Source organism: Pleurodeles waltl, chromosome 1_1 (assembly GCF_031143425.1).
Source record: "Pleurodeles waltl isolate 20211129_DDA chromosome 1_1, aPleWal1.hap1.20221129, whole genome shotgun sequence".
Classification (NCBI taxonomy): Eukaryota; Metazoa; Chordata; class Amphibia; order Caudata; family Salamandridae; genus Pleurodeles; species Pleurodeles waltl.
In genome coordinates this window covers 529452732-529473500 of record NC_090436.1, presented here as the reverse complement: position 1 = coordinate 529473500, position 20769 = coordinate 529452732, and the positions used below count along the sequence as shown (strand labels likewise).

General features: G+C 43.1%; 1 protein-coding gene across 4 annotated transcripts in view; it reads left to right on the top strand.

Moving 5' to 3' along the window:
• The window catches only part of SKIC3 (SKI3 subunit of superkiller complex), a 1026707-nt gene that overhangs the window by 234917 nt on the left and 771021 nt on the right, over positions 1-20769 (top strand). For all 4 annotated transcript variants that reach the window (XM_069225585.1, XM_069225575.1, XM_069225607.1 and 1 more), the window contains exons 9-11: positions 845-985; positions 16703-16804; positions 20107-20246. In XM_069225585.1, the coding sequence (XP_069081686.1) occupies positions 845-985; positions 16703-16804; positions 20107-20246 (383 nt within the window). The remainder of the gene's footprint in view (positions 1-844; positions 986-16702; positions 16805-20106; positions 20247-20769) is intronic.

Genomic DNA, 20769 nt, shown 5'->3' with positions numbered 1-20769 from the left:
ATATATATATATATATAATAAAGGGTATTCTTGCACCACTATGCCCTTCTCCAACTGTTAAGAACATTTTCATCACCCTGTCCCCCTACTCTACAGGACCTTCTTAACTCTCCCCTCAGACCATCCACATTAATTCAGTAGTTTCATATAATGCTTGTAAGATAGAAAAGCATTTTTGATTTGCTAGCATTTAATAGGAAGCCTAGCTGCTGATATATTTCAGATTTCACATACTTTTCGATAACTACAGATACCTGTCATTGGGGGGCAATCTGGCCATGGCTATTGTGTGATGCCCATGTGTGTTGGCTCATTGTGCTCATATCTATATTGCGTGTGTGTGCATGATGCCGATATGCAACATGCTATCTGTATGTGCTGAAAATTGTTTTTATGTGCCATGGAAAAGACCTATTGACTTTCCCACTGATTGTTGCGTTCGGATTGAAGGAAGTACAAGTACATTCTCTTTGCTCCCTTAGAAACACACATTAAATTTACGTCAACAATATCTCTGCATTCGCAAGGATAGCATAAAGACCTTTTTTCTGAATGATTAAAATCAATTATTTTATCAGGATTTGTAAGGCTGACTATAAATTTGCCTTTTAGTAATGGGTGTGCAGCTGCTGCAATTTATTGTCCATTTACTGCTATTAACTTCATATACTTGCCTTATTCTGTGTGGTAAGTACATAAAATGCATTTTAAAAAAAATCTGCATTTTGTAATGTTTTAAAGGTTTGAAATGCAAATGTTAGTGTTCATTAATGGACTGTTAGAAATAAAGATACCACACAAAACAGTATTAATCGAGATCCCTTTATTGTTGTTATGCTTCTAGGATGTTGCAATGAAGAAGCTGTCAGCTGTTTTTACAAGCTTGACCAGCTGGACTCAGAAAATGGCCTGAGCAAGATTGGTTTAGGAATAAAATTGTTTCAGGATAAAAAATATGAAGAAGCTGAGAAGAGTCTCTCTACAGGTTTGTTTATCAGTTTACATTGTATATATACCAATGCACCCAATCCAAGAACAGATTATGTTAATATTTAAAGAAAATATATGTATTGCTGTTAAAAACCTGTAAGTTTAACTTTTTGTTGTATAAATTCTTACTGGCATTTATAACATTCACAAATACAATTAGCAGGCTTCCCTCATATCGTATTGTGGTACAAGGTAAACAACCAGAACATCCTTCCAACTCCCTACCCCCAGCTCTACTTTGGCAGAAGTAGCAACACAATATCTACTTTTAAATACTGCAACAGTCCTGAACAGGAAGTATACTTATACAGTGTCACCTTAAACTTCCAGGACCTGCAGGACCTCGTACCCCTGCCCCCACGCCTCCCACCTGTAAATTAAACTGGTTTAGGAAATTTTCCATATAAAAACATTTTGTAAGTTGATAATCCAGCACAAAAATACAATGCAGCACTAAATTATCTTAGATTCTACCACCCCCGCTAAGTGCAAATGGTTTACTCTAAAACTTAATGTTTGATGTCTTGTGTGGCTGTAGATACACATGCTTGGCATACTCCTGCCATCTAATGTTGGGTCCATAAGTGTGCAAGTTGTTTTCCTTCAAAGAAGTCTTTCGAGTGACTCCTACTCTTGGTGATAATGCGCATGGGCATCGACTCTGTTGTTAGACTGTTTTCTTTCCATCGTCTGGTTCGGTCCTATATCATCACACAGTGGGTTGAAACCATTTCAGACTCCTCTCCGTTCATGATCCACCCTTACCCTAGTCAGTATTGTTATCAAATGTGTTCCCAACTTTTTGTTTAAAAAATTGGAAAACTATTATCGTGATGCCATTTTTGTAATGTCTGTGGGCACGTTATTTTAGCAACTAGACCTACTGTCCATGCCCTTTAGCACAGTCATTTTTTATTTTATTTTATGCTTGTAGAAACTATCATATTTGTTTTATTTTCCTTTATATTGCTGCCTTTTTATTTAGGAAAGCATTTACGTTTCTTACCACAACATTCTTTAACTCTGTGCTTTCTTCAAGGCTGCGACGAGAAAGGATTGCTGGCACAAGTGGTACACTGTCTCTCTTAACATCTCACAGAAACCTACTTATTTTTTCATGGAGACACTTTTCTCAGAACACTAGCTATTTTATTATAAAAACATCTCTGTCCCCTGCACATTGGAGGGAGGTTCCAGCCAGATGACCACTATCGCATGCTGTCCGAATTTGTTACAGCTGCTCGCTGGAACTTCCGGTTCCATGGCCTATATGGGCATGGCGTCTCTATAGATGACAGGCTCCTTCACTACCGTCATACTCGGGTATAGGGGATGATGTCTTCCCAGGGGGTCCTGAAGGGATGATTAGGGCTTATCCTGCTGTGCTCTAACATAGAACATTAGTGTCATAGGTAGGAATCGCACATCCTGTATAGTGACAGTACGTGGGACTTTTCTTGTGTTTCACTTTTCTTGTCACCATCTTGCTTCTAGTATGTTTTATATCATAATAATTATTGCAGTTCATGTAACTTATTCTAGGACACAGCTGATCTAGTAAATCTTATTGAATCATTCCCTGATTCTGCTTGTCTTTGCATGTGTGATATGAATGTAACTGAGAGAAAAGGATGAGATCTGATCCACCATGATTTCCTTGAAGTCACAATGTCATGCGCCCGGTTGCCACAAATCATCCCTGCTCTTTGGCAGAGGTGAGGCGCTGCTAGCTGGCCAGAAACGGATTACGATGACAGTTGTCACATGGTGTGGGATCTAACTAATTTACCCACAATTCAGGTGATGCTGCTGCCCAAATCCAGCAGTCTCATTGGTACAAAGCAACACTATTGCCCGTCGAATCGATGCTCTCAAACAAAGGCCCTTTGGGCCTTGCCCTTTCGGGCCTATCTTTCTATCCATTCGGCTCCCCCATACAATGTCCAACTGATTGTACGTACACCTTTCCGTTTCTGCCCTGAGGTGCCACGCTAAGTACCCGCGGATCGACCTTCATCAGGTCTGTAACCTCGGTTTGTCTCTAGACCAAAGAAAAGAGGACTGCAAGTCCTACCAATTGTTTTAGTCCAAAAAGACTGAGACCAAAAGGCATGTCGCAGGGAGTTGCAGCACAGAGAGGTTGACGACACCTCCGATGTCTTCGGACACCAAGATGTTGAACAAGAGGAGGAGGACTTCCATGAGGCCTCTGCAGCTGAGGAAGAGGCTTTATCCATTGAGGGCTCCGACTTGCAATTAGGAATCGACCTTGAGATGTAGGATCTTCCACTGGTTCAATGTATTGTGAGTACTGACTTTCCCGTCCTGCCAACAGGCCATGGTCAGCACCGAGAATCCGAATTGGATGCCCCACCCTCAGACTCCGCACCAAAACATCAGAAATAGCCAGTGTAAGAAAGTACGACTGTTGGCATGGTTGCCCCCCTTCCCCCACAAAACACACACACACTTTTTGCCTAGTGTTGATGCCAACTTTGAAAGTGGGCTGGGACCATGCTAACTAGGCCCCAGTGTTCTTTCCCTAAAACTGTACCTTTGTTTTCACAATTGGCACAACCCTGGCACACAGTTAAGTCCCTTGTAAAAGGTACCCATAGTACCAAGAGCCCTGTGGCCAGGGAAGGTCTCTAAGGGCTGCAGCATATATTATGCCACCCTGTGGGACCCCTCACCCAGCTCATATACACTGCCATGCAGCCTGTGTGTGCTGGTGCGGAGAAAAACACAAATTCGACATGGCACCCCTCCCGAGGGTCCATGCCCACAAACCGCTGCCTGTGGCATAGGTAAGTCACCCTTCTGGTAGGCCTTACAGCCCTAAGGCAGGGTGCACTATACCACAGGTGAGGGCATAGATGCATGAGCAATATGCCCCTACAGTGTCTAAGTCCATTCTTAGACATTGTAACTGCAGTGTAGCCATATTGAGTATATAGTCTGGGAGTCTGTCATTACAAACTCCACAGCTCCATAATGGCTTCACTGATTACTGGGAAGTTTGGTATCACACTTCTCAGCACAATAAACCCACACTGATGCCAGTGTGGAATTTATTAAAAGATGCACACAGAGGGCATCTTGGAGATGCCCCCTGTATGTTAGCCAAAGTGCTAGGGTAGGACTAAACAGTCAGTGCCAGCCTGCCACTTTCAGACCAGTTCAGTTTCTGACCACATGGGGTGAGTGCCTTTGTGCCCTCTGTGGTCAGAAACAAAGCCTGTCCTGGGTGGAGGTGCTTCACACCTCCCCCTACAGGAACTGTAACACCAGGCGGTGAGCCTCAAAGGCTCGAGTCTCGGATTACAGTGCCCCAAGGCACTCCAGCTAGTGGAGGTGCCCGCCCCACAGACAAAGCCCCACTTTTAGTGACAAGTCTGGCGGGAAAATGAGGGAAAACAGGGAGGAGCGACCACCTCAGCCAAGACCACCCCTAAGAGTTGAGGTGATCCTCTACCTGCAGAATCCTCCATCTCAATTTGGAGGACAGGGACCTATAGGATTAGGGTTGTGCCCCCCTCCCAAAAGGGAGTGGTCACAGGGAGGATGTAGCCACCCTCTCAGGGACATTAGCCGTTGGCTACTGCCCTCTGACCCCTAAAACACCCCTAAATCTAGGATTTAAGGTCCTCCTTGAACCCAGCTCACCAGATTCCTGGCGACCTACAAGAAGGAATGCTAAGCTGAAACCCCCAGCAGAGAAGAAGGAAGATGACAACTGCTTTGGCCTCAGCCCTACCGGCCTGTCTCCTGCTTCAAAAAACCTGTAAAATACCAGCGCTGTGTCCAACGGGACCAGCGACCTCTGCCCAACTTCAGAGGACTGTCCTGCACCCAAAAGGACCAAGAACTCCTGAGGACAGCGGCTCTAAGAAAACCTAAAACCAAGGACTCCCACCTCACTCCGGAAGCGTGAGCCCTGACCCCTGTGCACTTGACGCCCGCGTCCAGGTGGTCCACTCAGCAAGAGAGGGTCCCCAGGCAATTGTGAGCAAGTGCCCACCCTGGGTTGACCTCCCCACCCCTCCACGATGACGCCTGCAGGGGGAATCCCGAGGACTCCCCCTGACCGCGAAGCTTTGGGTGAAGATATCAGATGCCTAAGAACACACTGCACCCGCAGCCCCCAGGCCTTGGAGAAACCGACCCCGGTACCTCAATGTTCAGCAGGCGGCCCTCCTCCCTGTCTGACCGGTGGTGTGCCAGAGACACCCCCTTGGATCTCGTCTGCAGCCTCTGCGTGACCCCCATGGTCTCCTCATAGACCAGCATTGAAAGCCAGACGTCCTGTTTGCACCATGCACGCGGCCGCCCCTGTGCCACTGAGGGTGTGTGTGTTTGGTGCCTACTTGTGGCCCCTTCAGTGCTCTTCTAATCCCCCCCCTGTTCTGACCTCCGAGACGCAGGTACTCACCTGCAGGCAGACCAGATTCCGAGTATCCCCTGTCTCCATAGGAGCCCACGTTAAGATTTCTCATCTTTGACCTCTGCATCTGGCCAGCCCTGTGTTGCTGGCGGTGGGTATTTGGGGTTAACTTGAACCCCAAACGGTGGACTTCCTAAAACCTGGAGACAGAAACTGTAAGTGTTGTACTGTACCTGTAAACCAATCTAACATTTTTTCCCCCCAGGGACCGTTTCTGAAAATTGCACTGTGTCCATTTTTAAAACCGCTTATTGACAATAATTCAAATGCTGCATTACTTACCTAAAAAGTACTGTTGATACTTGTGTGAAATACAAATCTATTGAAGTACTTACCTGCAACTTGAACCTTGTGGTTCTAAAAATAAATTAAGAAAAGATATGTTTGCAATATAAAAACCATTGGTCTGGAGTTAAGTCATTGAGTGTGTGCTTCTTCTGTTATCTGTGTGTGCACAACCATTGCTTTGCACTAGCCTCTGATAAGCCTAACTGCTCGACCACACTGCACAAAAGAGAACAATAGTATTATCTACTTTATCCTCTGGGGAACCCCTGGACTCTGTCCACACAGTATCTCATTTTTATATAGTATATACAGAGCCAGCTTCCTACAGCCAGCTACTTCGAGGCCTAGCTGACCAGCTCCACCTTCGTCAACAACTGTTTTCACACTGACCACCTCAGCCCTGTAACAGAAATCCATCTCGGCTCCAAAGCTTTAGAATTTGCATTCAGATCTGACTCTGGTACTCCAGTGGCACCAACTCTCCACAAGATGCAGGATAAGCTTGATGCCTGTCAGAGGCAAATTCAAATACAGCCTCACACTTGGCGCATTCTGGTTAAGACTGTGGTTTCTGTGCCATCTCCATCCAAGCTCCAACTTTCCTTCGGAGATGTCATTGATCTGCTGGTGCTAACTAAGAAGAGGAAGACTGACAAGGCCACCGCCCCTTGCATCCTCCAACACCATTTTCTCCACTGCTACCACCACCTCTCCTACCTCCACCACCCTCACCTTCTCCTTTTAATTCTCAGGGTGATCCATTAATCACCATTCCTTGGGGGTCTCCACATTTTTATTAGTGGTCATGGCACAGGGGACTATTCCTTTGATGCACCTCAGGTCCCTGATCCTCAGTCAGCTTATGACATTGACCCCTAAGGAGACCATGATCCGGACCTGTACCCGGTTAGGCCACCTACTATCAGGAGACTATTAGTAAGGCTACAATATACCAATAGGTACCACTTTATAAAGAACCTACAGAGCTGAATTTTCTGTTTGGAACCCTTTCCACAACACATAGGGCAACACAATATCTCCCTATGCTCATGGGAATGCTAAAAAATAGGGACAGTATTTTTTAAAGATTCTGCACAAGCCTGTATTGTCACTCCCAGGGTAGCTTTAAAAAAATATATATATATCTCCTTACCATCTGACTCTATTTAAAACCAGGTCAAATTCGCCTGATTCTTTGACTGACTCCAATACCTGCAAACGGGCTAATTCACAGGCTGTCAGCAACGCTCCACCTCCAGATAGTGAGAGAAAGCCTATTGATGCTTCAGGCAAAAGTGTTGCAGCACAGTTCACCATTCACTGGAGTATTGCTAATACCATGGGGTTATTAGCCAGATATAATCGTGCCTACTGGGATGAAATGGAGGAACTCCTCCAACACCTCCCAGAGGAGTATACAAAGAGGGCAGGAGATTGTAGTTGAGGGACAGCTAATTTCCCACACTTCAATTAGGTGCGCACTAGACTGCAGACACTGCTGCCATGGGTATTAGCTCTTGTGTTGTGTTGCCCCCCCATGCTCGACATGCACCTTTTTGGCCCTCAAGTTGACTAGGCTCTTGAGAAAATGAAAGAGATACAGAGGTTGCAAAGTCCATGGGTGCACTACAGCCACCAAGCCCCTGTGGCTCTTTTCACTGCTCCTCCTAAAATACAGGCTCAAAAACAACTTCTTCAGATGCCTTGTCTTCATACCACCGAGGCCAGAGTCATCAGTCCTCTTCCCCCATGCTACGACAGGGGCACATACAGGGGCAACAATACAAAGGTTAGAGGCAAAGGTGCTTCCCCACGTGGCGCTGCACTCGCCATAAACTAGTGACTCCCCTCTCCTGCCCCAGATCATTCCACACCTCTTGGGAGGTGATTGCAACAGTTTATCTCCACTTGGTGATCCATAACATTGGATCAGTGGGTATTGGGTATTATCCAATTTGGTTGCTGTCTGGAGCTCATCACCACACCTCCAAACATTCCATCTCACACACAAACTCTCCCTGGAGCACCTAACATTGCTCAAACAGGACGTTCAAGCTCTTACTCAAAGGAGCTATAGAACCTGTCCCTAATACACATCATGGATCTGGAGTATACTCTGTGTACTTCCCTAATCCTCAAAAAGGATGGATCTTTACGGCCAGTCTTGGATCTACGGCCCTTAAATCATTACATTCTGTCAGAGCATTTTCATATGGTCACTCTCCAAGGCATGATCCCACTTTTCCAACATGGCAAGTTCCTTTCAGCACTAGACTTAAAGGATGCCTATTTTCGCATTGCCATACACCCAGTGCATCACAAATACTTCAGATTTGTGATAGTAGACAACCGTTGCCCATTCAGGGTCATTAATGCACCTTGAGTATTCACAAAATGCCTAGCAGTCGTAGCAGCACATTTGCACAGACAAAACATAAATTTTTTCTTGTATCTAGACGGCTGGCTAATCAAAGCCAGTACTCTCCCACTGTGTCAACAATACACTCAAAGTACCATAGACCTACTCCATCATTTACGCTTCACCATCAATTTCCAAAAGTCTCATCTTCAGCCTTTACAGATTCAACTGTATCTGGGGGCTATTCTGAACACTCAAGTGGGATTATCCCAGTACAGCACGAATACACAATTTCGAAAATGCTAATACCATGCTTCCAAGCCAATAAACAAGTCACAGTCAGAACTGTCATGGGACTTCTGGGTATGATGGCCTTGTGCATTTCCATATTGCCGAAAGCATGACTGTACATGCGTCTGTTGCAGGAATGTCTAGTGTAACAATGGTCTCAGTTCAGGGCCATTTAGAAGATCTAGTGTTCATAGACAGAGGCATTCATCGCTCTCTGCAGTGGAGGAACACAACCAACCTGTTAAAACGGTGGCCTTTCCTCAACCCTGTTCCCTATACCATACTAACAATAGACCCATCACAGACTGGTTGGGGTGATCATCTACATAATCTCACAGTCCAAGGTCTCTGGAAGACCAAACACCAGGGTCTCCACATCAACTACCTAGAGCTTCAAGCTGTTCACCTAGCATTGAAAGCATTCACTCCTCACCTGATCAGCAAGGTTGTCTTGATCCGAACAGACAACATGAACACCATTTACTATTTACAAAAACAGACCCCCTACAGTTATTACACCTATCTCAGACAATTTGGCATTGGGCTCTCTATCACAAATTTAACCTGTTAGCGGAACATCTTCCGGGAACACACAAAAATGTTGTCGACCTCAGCAGAATGCAGCAACAAGTCCACGAGTAGGAACTCCACCCAGAAGTCCTACTCCTCTACTTCCTACACTGGGGGTTTCCAGACATAAATCAGTTTGCACAATACCCAAACATCGCCTCCAGGTTCCCACACCCCCGATCTAAAGGACGTGTTCTATAGATGAACTGGTCAGGAATATTTCTGTCATTTCCTCTTCTGTTTCTTGTTCGGAAGCTCAGGCAAACATCCCTCACACTAACACTAATGGCTCCCACATAGGCCCAACAGCCCATGTTCACAACGCTTCCCGAACTGTCAGTAGTTCCTCACAAGAAGCTTTCCCTCAACCTGGACCTTCTCATTTGGAATCATGGAGAAATCAGACCCCAAATCCCAAAGAATTCAATCTAACGATTTTAGAGATTGGTTATCTCAGTCTCCCACCTGCATTTATGACCATTCAGAAGGAAGCATGCAAACCTACTAGTAGAGCATGTTATGTAGCTAAATGAAAGAGATTTGTCTGTTATTACCCATACTAACAGTATCAATCCATTTAACGCAAAAATGTTGCTGCCTATCTTCAAAACAGACAACATCTGTCTTTATTTAAAATACCAGTCATTGAAGCCTTCATGGAAGGTTTTAAAAGAGTAATTCCACTGCGGGTTCCACCAGCACCTGCATGGACTCTTAACATTGTTCTCACAAGACTAATGGGTCCTCCTTTCGAGCCACTACACAATTGCTTCCTCTAATTTCTATCTTGGAAGGTTGGTTTTCTCATTGTCATCACTTCACTCAAATGTGTCAGTGAGCTCCAGGCACTCAGCCTGGAAGATCCTTTCTACTAGCTATACAAAGATAACGTAGTACTTCGCGCAAACCCAAAGTTCCTTCCACAGGTGGTCTCCCACTTCCACCTTGATCAATCAGTGGAATTACCTGTGTTCTCCCCTCATCCAGAATCAGTTGCGGAAAGGGCTCTTCATACATTAGCTGTTAAAAAAAGCTCTTATGTACTACTTTGACAGAAATAAAGAAATTTATAAATCCAAATAACTTTTTGTTGATTTTTCACACCTTCAGAAAGAAAAATCCATTTCTAAATCAGACATTGCTGGATGGATAGTTAAATGTATACAGACATGTTTCATTAAAGCCAAAATGACTCTGCCTACACCTCCTAGAGCACACTCTACTTGCAAAATAGGGGCTTCAGAGGCTCTTCTGGGCAACATTCCTATAGCTGATACATATAAAACAGCACCATGGTCCACACCACACACCTTTACTAAACATTATTGTGTGGATGTTCTAACACACTAATGTAGATCAGGCATGGCTACGCACACTTTTCCAAGCAATTACAACTCCCACAAGTTAGCACCTACTTTTGGAGGGCATCTATGGCCACACATGCCATCAAACTGAAAATGTTACTTATCCAGTAAGCATCTGTTCGTGGCATGTAGTGCTGTAGATTCACATGCGCCCACCCTCCTCCCTGGACACCTGTGGCCATTGCAGTTTTTCTTTACTTACTCATTTGATTGGACATCTTATTCTCACCCACCTGCAAGAAAACAATCTAACAATGGAGTTGATGCCCATGTGCATTACCACAAAGTCGCGCTACTCCGTGACTTGAAAGGCTTCTTCAAAGAAAAACAACTTGCACACTTCCGGACCCAACACTAGATGCCAAGAGTATGCAAAGAATGTTGTAGGAAAGTCATTCTTTTTGGCATGGTTACCCCCACTTTTTGCCTGCTGTCAGTATGCTTAGACTGTTTTCACTGGGATTGTGCTAACCAGGACCCCAATGATTGTGCTCTCTCCATCTAAATTTCATTGCTTAGGACGTTGCACACCCCACAGTTGGCATACTGGTTCCCCCTTATAAGTCCCTAGTATATGGTACTTAGGTACACAGGGCATGGGGGCACCAGGGTATCCCCCCTGAGCTGCAGCATGTATTATGCCACCCATTGGAGCCCATGCAATATGTGTCTGCAGGCCTGCCATTGCAGCCTGCGTAAAAAGGTGCATGCACCCTTTCACCAGAGGTCACTGCACCAGGTCACTGTAAGTCACCCCTATGGTAGGCCCTCCTAGCCCAGGGGGCAGGGTGCAAGTCCCTGTGTGTGAGGGCACCCCTGCATGAGCAGTTCCATTACACTGGACTTTGTAAGTGTGGGAAGTCATTTTACCCATGTACTGGACACCTGTGTCCTGCTGCATAATGCTAACTTGAATCTGGGCATGTTTGGTATCAAACAGGTTGAAATCATAGCCAAATACTGTTGGCAATATTGGTTGTATGATTCCATGCACTTTGGGGGCTCCTTAGAGGGCCCCCAGTATTGCTCTTATCAGTTTTCTGGGTTTTTCCGGGTGGCCCGCGCTGCTGCCACCTCTCAGACAGATTTCTGACCTCCTGCTGTTTGACCAGCTCAAGCAGAGGAAGGCAGAACAAAGGATTTCCTTTTGGGGGGGTGGGGGATAGCACTCTCTCTCTCCCTTTGAAAATAGGTGTTACATGGTTTGGGAGGAGTAGCCTCCACAAGCCACTGGTATGCTTTGAAGGTTGAATGGCCCATTTGGTGCCCTCCTTGCACAAACCAGTCTGTACCGGTTCAGGGACCTCCAGTCCCTGCTCTGGCTTGAAACTGAACAAAGGAAATGGGAGTGGCCACTCCCCTGTCCATCACCACCCCAGGCTGATGCCCAGAGCTCCTTCAGGTGGCCACTTGATTATGCCATCTTGAATCCAAAATGGGCGAGAGCCCCCTGGTAGCATTGGAGTGGCCAGGTCAGGCAGGTGACGTCACATCCCCCTCCTGATAGGTAGTCACCCATGTGACCAAGCCCCCTTTTAGGGCTATTTAGGGTCTTCCTCTAGGGTGGGTCCTCAGATTCGACGTGCATGATTCCACCAGGACTCCTCTGCATCGTTTACTGCATCTTCTAGCCACTGGAACAGCAACTGGACTCTTCAGGAATCTGCAACTTCAGCAGCTCATTCCAGCAACTGCAACATTTTCCTTGCTGTGCATCCTCACAGGTCGACAAGACTCCAGCCTGCACCAAGAAGTAAGAAGGCATCTCCCTTGGAGTGAAAGAGTCACTCTCCTGCATCTGCAGGCACCAACTACCACAACAACCAGCTGTGTGTATGTGCTCTCTTCCGGAACTGCGTGGATCCTGCATCACAGGTGGTGATCTGGAGTGGTTCCCTTGGTCCTCTCTGCCAACTGTCCAACTTGGGAGACGGAAAGCCCTTGCCTGTCCTTGTAGGACAGTACCCCTGTGCACCACGACTCTTGCAGCTACCAAGGCTTGTTTGCTACTGCTCCAAAGGGATCTTCAGGCTTCGTGTAGGCCCGGCCCCCAGCATTTCTACCTGCCAAGCACAGTCTCCTCTCTACTGCTCCAGCGACGTGGGACTCCTTTTCAGGTTTGCTGACTGGGCCGCACTGTGACTTGCTGTGCCTGCTGCCAGTGGGTTTCCTGTGGGGGCTGCTTCTGGTGACTCTCCTGACTGCTGAAGGTCACCCCGGACTCCCCTCCTTGGGTCAAGTTCCCTGTGCCTTGCTGGTCCTTTTCAGCCTTGCAACTTGTCAACCACTAGGACAGCTTCCTACACATGTGAATCTACAGCACTACATGCAACAAACAGATGCTTACTCAGTAAGTAACATTTTCCTTTCAGAACAAGTTATATTTTTTTTATTTTTAAGTACTTTTGGAAAGATTTAGGGTTTAGCACCTTTTTGGGTTTTTTGGGCCTAATTTAGAGTTTGACTGACCGGTTACTCCATCACAAAGTTGTCGGGTATCCTGTCTGCATTATTACAAGTTTATTATATGTAATAAGGTGGAAAGTATAGTTGATTACTTTAGGTCATTCTGCGATTAAATAAACCGCCTTCTGTGAAAGTACAATCAAAAATAGATAAGGATTTATCCATTCTCATGCATGTTTATATTTATCTTTGTCTGAGGAATGTTTACGTGGGACCCACGCCTCTTGAGTTTACTCATCTGAGTGTAGGCAATTAATATTTTCTTGCATTCAAGGTATTTCACTCTTCGTTCCGTGCTTTAGGAACAGCACCCCCTATTATAAGTGTTTTTATGTGTGTGTGTATAGCTCCTATCTAGCAATGTTTGCTGTTCATACTGACATTAATATTCTTATCTTGGGTTATTTTTCGTTTATGTTGCATCACCTTTATTTCTAAGATCCCGAGGTGGTGGTGGAAACAACCTTCACAGCAACTGTACTTTTCATTATTTAATTATTTAGCTAACTACTACAAAGTGGTGGGTAAGGAGGGAAGGCGAGCTGTAGGAAGTTAGGTGGGGATGCTCATTTCTTGAAATTGTATATTTAGATCTTTGTTTCGTAAGCAACCATCTTTGATCGAATCAAATTATCCACCTGAGCAGAGGCATTTTGATGAGTAAATTGTGGAAAATCTCCTGTACTGTCAGTGAGTGCCATAGGAAGGAACTTTATTTGTGGAGCGTTCTGCTCCAAAAGGTTTTACAGCCTAGGACATCCTGTTTTAGGGGGCTGACCTAGGATGTCAGGTGAGCTGTTAAGAGTCAGCTGACACAGTAAGAGGGCACAAATTGTGGAGAGTCTGGGGCACAAACCATATCATTTTGCATTAGACTCACTGTTTAGTCCAGTTACATTCTATACCCTCAGGGGAAGTGAAATATGATTGGTGCGCTTAAAGCTGAATATGAATCTGGTGGCATTAGATGTCCGCACATGTCTAGTGGAGTTGTATTTCGTTCTTTTAATGAAAAGTATTGTTAAATAAATTTTTAAGATCAAATTTGGTATCAACATATTTTATAATTAAATACCATGTATTATTTATATATATATTTTTAACATTAAATTATATTTATTTATATTTGTAACTGTTTGACATAATTGAATTAAATGTAATTCAGAATTATTTCCTGTGTGGGTTTATTTTAATTCACTACCTCCATTATTTTCTACGGGAAGGTGTTGCACTACCAGTGGTTGACCAGGCCTGGTGTTGGTCTTACTACTGTCTTTTTTTCCTAGTAATTACTCACACTATGATTTTGTGACTAAGCAAAAAATAGTACACTTATTCAAAAGTGCAAGTTACTTTTGTGAATCAGGCCCTTAAACTTTAACATTGGCATCTAAGGCATCTGTGAACTGCCTAGCTTTGTTTTGTTTGTGGAAAAGTGAGGAGCATCACAAGGGTGAAACTCATGAGTCTCCCTGGTCATCTTTGAGTGCTCGAATCCTAGGAACTGGTCAGCTAGATCTCTCTGGCAAGTGGTGCTACTAAGCCAAATGCCTTGAGCATAGTACTGGTATATTTAAGTTAAAAAGATAAAAAAGGCAAAGTAAGAGATAAAAGAGATTGTCAAAATGTTTTAAAATGATAAGGAAGAATGAGAATGAGGAAATGTCCTTAAAACAAATGGGACAACAAGGGGTTACATTTTATTACTGAGACAAATCTGAGAAACGCTTTGGTCACAGCACAGTACCTGGGTGAACAAGAAATAAGGTCATGAGATGCTATGGGATTCCATAAATACATCGCGATAAAAGAGTAATACAATTCACATCTACTCCTACACCAGTCTTTGTGAAATTGGACCTGAGTTACTCAGACTGACTTTTGACTAGACTGTTGAAGTGGTACTAGTGAATGAAGAATGCTGGATAGGAATCATTCCCCTGCAATATGACAGGAATCTGGCTAGACAACATTCCTGGAAACAGTTGGAATTATACTATGTAATAACTGTAAGGTAACGCACCGTACTGTATAAAACCCCAAAATAAGTTCTCTTCATAAAGCCCTCATGTAAATGTTGGATATCGCTCTCTGAGGTTCCTGCCTGTGTTTGAAGTATGTACCTGGTTCTTCCCATTTTGGAAGCTGATCTCCAAAACTTTAGTTTCCACTTGGGATAATGAAGGGTGAGTTAGCACAATGCAGTGCATCAGGGCAGGGACTTTCTGTTGGACTGGGGTGGAAGCAGTGCGTTATGTGTGCTAGCAATTGAGGTTGGTGTGCTGGCCCTCATTTTCAGGGTTTTTGACTTACTTTTCATCATTAGACTTTGCCCCAGCACAAGAAATTGTAAGTATGGATGAAAAATAACTTGCACGAGTGAAACAGAGACAAGAGGGAGTTTAAGGTGGTCAAAGAAAGATGCAGGAGTTGGGATGAAGGCTATGCAGCCTTCCTATTGAGCAACCTGGCAGATGTTTCCGAAGAAAATCATATTAATATGTACACATGAATGAGAGGTTCAGATGCGCTGCTAATTTGCTGTCATCCCTTAGGGCAGTAAGGCTCCCATCTGACTAAAGTAACTTGAACTTCTTATCAGTTGCTGGTCAAATGTATTGTTTCCGAGGGCCTTCGCAGTAGGAAAGGATCTCAGCACCCCCTCGCCATTGCCACTTCCTTTCACAAATGTGTGGGCTCTCATGGATTTACTGAGCATCATCACTACCCACGTGCAGCAGGTTGCATCGTTGCTGAGTCCATGCACGTGCAATGGTTCCTGTCAAGGGACACGCACACACACCTGCAGCACCTGTCCTGAGGGGCTAACCGTTCCAGGGGCCCTGTTAAGAGCAACGGTCGATGAATATCTGCGAGATATGGGAAGCTCGGGGCCGTCATCACATTTTAGCAGATGTTTAGCTCTTCCACGACTCATTTTGTACTCTTTGAGGAGGTGCAGCCTTTCCACAGCAGGAAGGGGCTGCACCATTGTCCTGCGCATTGACACCTCGTCTCTGGTCCGCGGGATCTTTGACTGTTTTGTCTTCATTTCATTGCAGCTGCAGGAAATATCACTGAGCTAGGAAACGAGAAATCTATGCCTCCCACCTTCAAATCGGAGTCTTCACAATGTCTGTATAAGTAAGCGTAAATTTAAAAGCGCTTTACATGCATACCCTACTGTTACTGTTAGTTCCAGCATGATTCCCTCTGAATGTTCACATTCTCCTTGTTTTATGGACACATTGTGAGGTAATCCGAGCAGTAGTAACAGGTGGCAGCATACCGCCATTGATTGCGGAGTTCGCAATGCCTGCTCTTCGCATATGTCTGGTACTCTGAAATGGTTACAGGTTCTCAGGCTGGTACGAACAGGACACGCTTATTTTGTTAACGTAATAATAGCCATGAAATTGGCCATCTTAAAGGTGCGCATTATATTTTCTTCCTTAATCATGTTGGGTACCAAGCAGAAGGCTATAGGAGGAGGCTAGGAAACTTTACATTTCATATTGTAATGGCAGTGTGGTTGCTCTGCTAGCAAACATTGACTCTGTGAGTAATCCCAAAAATTGCAAGTTAGAAAATAAGATTAATGATAAACGTGCAACGCATTTGCCCATTATGATCATTTTATCTGGTAGATATGTTCTTAAAAATGTACTTAATTCTGGTAAAAATAAAAAAAATAAACGTCTTTAAGTTAATAAAATCCGACAATTTAATATTGTTTTCTGCAGCTTCTAACAACATATATTATTTCTTTTCTGAACCTGTTTGCCTTTTAAATTCCTACATTTCCATCAGTAGCATTCAATTTTGTGCAGTTAAATGAACAGTGTCAGTCAGTCTGTTAGATGGACATGCACTTCTGTTTTCTTTCTCCCCATGTTTTGATCGTAAAACTACCGTTCTTTGATTTAATAGGGTTGTTAAAAGCGAGCTTCTGTACATCAGCATGGTGTAGTCTGGCACAGGTCCAACTGAAAATGCACAGATACGAGGAAGCCATATTATCCAGCAATCAAGGTAACTGCTTATATGAGCTTTGCTTAAAATATGTTGTGCTACATAAAATTCTATTTCGCAAATATAAGAGCTTCCCTGGTAAACGGATGTCTTAATGAAAAATAAATAACATACTGTTAATGCAGAAACCACAGACAGTTGGCTATTTTATATGTATTTCTAAACGCTTAAGATGTATTTTATTGAAAATACACGACATGCATGGTTCCTTAATACAGTCCATTAAATTTATTTTGTACATATTTTGCAACAGTATTATGTATTTGTTTTGCCATTTTTTTCGGTTCTATCATTTGAAATACATTATGTGGTAATGTTATTTTCGATGGAATTTAATGTGTTTTTGCATTTCATATTTTTCTTTATTCGTATAAGGTTACGAAATAGCCTTAAACAAGGTGAGTAAACCCACGATTGTTGATATTATTCATATTTCTCAAAGATAACTTGCACCTGTTTGCTTCCACTTTACTATTGTGTCCCCTCGTCGCCCCCCAGTATACCTTACTTTGTCTTCTTGCTGCCAGTTCTATTTCCTTTCTGTTACTTTTTGGAGAAGAAAGTTAAATTTCTCTTGCACTTATCCTCATATAGTATAGGCTGGATCTTATTTTTCACCCTCAAATTTAAATTTTGTTGTTTTCCTCAAAGCCTCTCTGAGTGCTAAAATAATATGTAAGGAGTAATAAGCCTGAAAAGATTAGATTATATAAAGTTCATGGCATCACAAAAATTCAGACATCTATTCACAAACCTTTTGCCTACTCCATGGCATAGTACATTTTAACCTTAAACAGTAACTTTAAAGTTAACAGCATGTCTTGGCAAAAGACTACGGAGCTGAGGTTTGAATTGGGGGGAAAAATATGGGCAATAAAGCCAAAACATACATGTACCTTAGTTATTGCAATAACTTTAGTATTCGTTGTTTATGAAAGAAATAGCGACTTCACTAAATGCTGTAAAATTACTGACTGAAAATGAGTGTGCAGTCTGTTCACCACCAACCTCAAAAGATGTTATGCTGCGTAAAGACTCCTAAAATATCTGTCAACCAGTGCTATTTCCAAAGTCAGGTTTTGTAGGAAAGTGTCCCTTTTGGCAAAGCTACCCTTCACTTTTTACCTGACATAGATGCTGTCTTGACTGAGGGTGTGCTGGATTCCTGCTAACCAGGCCCCAGCACCAGTGTTCTTTCCCAAAACTGTACCATTGTTTCTTACGTGTTTGGTACATGCTGTGTACATTGTTTCCTAGCTTGCACAACCTTCTCTTGTGCCCCCTATTCCCTTCTAAATTGTAGTCCCCACTATGTCTTCCATAACAACCAACTCTCAGACCCAAAGATGGTAATCTCCATGTAAGCCTCTTCTTATCTATTAACATTTTCTTTAAATACTCTTTACCCTTATGACCACTTTTTTCTCTTCCATCTCCCCTTTGTAGTTCATTCTCCCGATTCTCCAACTCCATTCCTCACCATCCACACCTATCTCCCTTGAGTCCTCCTGCTTTTTAACCACCATTTTCCTTTCAACGACCAGCTGTCTTCTCCTCCCGGAGATCTGCCCTCTTCGTGGATCCTTTTCTCACCACTTGCCTTCTCGCTGCTTTGTTTTCCACATAGGCTGGGGTAACCTGTTGTTTCTCAACTGATACTTAAGCTATGTTCTACCAGTGTTCTGGATTGCACCGTACATTTCCTCCTCCTTTACAACCTTCTGTAGCGCCAACAACGCTACAGAATGCCACTTGTCAGCCTCTCCTCACTTAGACCCCCAATTCTAATTTCTGAATAATTTATATTTTGCCTGGTAACGGACAAAGACAATGAGAGGGCTGTGCCATCTCCCTGATGTTTCCCACCTTGACATTTTGCCAACTCAAAGCAAGGAACATTTCGGGTGGTTTAACTTGGGTTCCCACTGTAATTCCACATATGTAAGCAGCTGCTCGGGGTCCCATTAAGAATACCCCTTTATTCGTGTTCCAGCAGGAAAATCAGTGTGTTCACCATCTTGCTACTTGTTGCTCTCGGCAGACGCACCATCTATGCTGTTTCTTATTATTTTATTTTATTAACAGTCTTGCTGCTTAGAGATTCATGGTTAAAATAATGTATATGAACACAGCCTACATTTCTACAAGAGAGGATCAACATATATAGTGTGACATGCAGCCGGCATTTTCTTTTTCTTTCCAGAACTGTGATTTTGGAATATTGAACCACGTAATTTGCAATCTGTAGTTCATTTAGTATGTAAATATTGAAAGGGAGGTTTTAGTTTTCACCCTTGACCATACCTCCAATGGGTAGGAATGGATTTAGAATACTCATTCTACCCAGTTAAAGCAATGACAGGACCTGGTTATAGCCTGCACAGCACCAGCAGAAATCATTGGCAAAGCGATTAGGTAAAAACGGCGAGGCCTATTGGCTTTGCCAACTCTGGCTAAGTGCTTTCATACAATATGCAGAATTCCACTTAAATCTGGTATAGCTGTTGCTATTGTTGCTCGGATCAGAGCATAGAGTTCAAGTTTAGCTGATCAAACCTTCAAAAGCCATTGAAAGTACTTAAGGGGTGGGAGAGTGTCAACTAAGTTTTCTAGATGATTATGCAGTTATACTCTAGAACAGGGGTCTTTAACCTTTTCTGTGATGACATCTACTTATGTTCCATCAAAATCATCCAGAGGTGCTAACAGGTATAATCCTTGTTATAACAGTGACCACATTAGACAAGATTGCATTAGTGACCACCATTTGCAGATCAATAGCTGTAATCACCTCAGTGCTTCATGCTCGTTAACCTGCTCTAATGTCAAAAAGATGTTATGCATTTGGAATGTTTGTACATAGTTGCAATGCCCCTGGCACCAAAATATTAATATTAGTAATAGGTTTCCCCAGTTTGGCACCATTTATCACTCAGATATCAGTTTTAAATATATTTTGTTAATCAGCAATTTTTCTTTAAATATCCGCCTGTGAGTTCTGAAAAAAACACTTATTTTTTCTTGAACATACATTTTGTAATTTTAGTATAATACATTCATTCAACCAAGCGAAAGCTTCTCATTTAATAGGCTAGCCTTCTCATAGGAGAACTACTTGCAGTTGCCTGAGCCCTTCCAGTAGCTCATGAGCTATTCTTTGGAGAAGCCTGCTACAGAATTAATTCTAATTTGTTTTTGACTGCTCTAGCAGGTACTTCAAAAAGAGGCAAAGTAACTTGTTTATGAATAATGATTTGATGATAAATTAGAAACAAGACTTTTGTATTTCTTCTAATTTCCAGCGTTGAAGACGCTAATGCAGTGTAATGCATCTGTTGGCAATCTTCATATAAAAAAGCTTATATTACAAGTGAAAGCAGAAGCTATGATCCGAGACGGTGATCCCGGCTACTTAGAAGAAGCAGTGAAGTCCATAGAAGAGGTAATGCTTTTCCCCTCTAATTGTGAATTTAGCATCTTTGGGGTACCCATACCTACCAGGGTTTATTTAGGGGAAATGTATGAAATGAAAAGTTGAGATGAAATGTAAAGTTCTGTGCAACTGAAATATGAGGGGGTCCAGGGCCATATCACATTAGTCATATAGCTTGGCATAAACACTTTCCCTAATGCCTTATTTGATCACACAATGCCCTCCTAGCACGAATGCATTGCCACAGATTTTCAGTCCATGTGAAACTAACAGAACATTTGAGGCTTTCAGATCATGTATTTCATAAGCATCTGTTTTTATGTTCAAAACGTTTTATTGTGTTTTCTACAAACAGAATAACCAAAACACAACAGCATAGCTCGTAGAAATTGTAACGTTTTCCCTCAGGTGAAAATAGCCGTATATTTGATAAGTCCATATTTCTAAATAGCACAGGAAAAATACATAATTAATTATCATTCTCAATGCATATAGGCCAAAATCATAATTTTATGAACGGTGTAATAAAGAT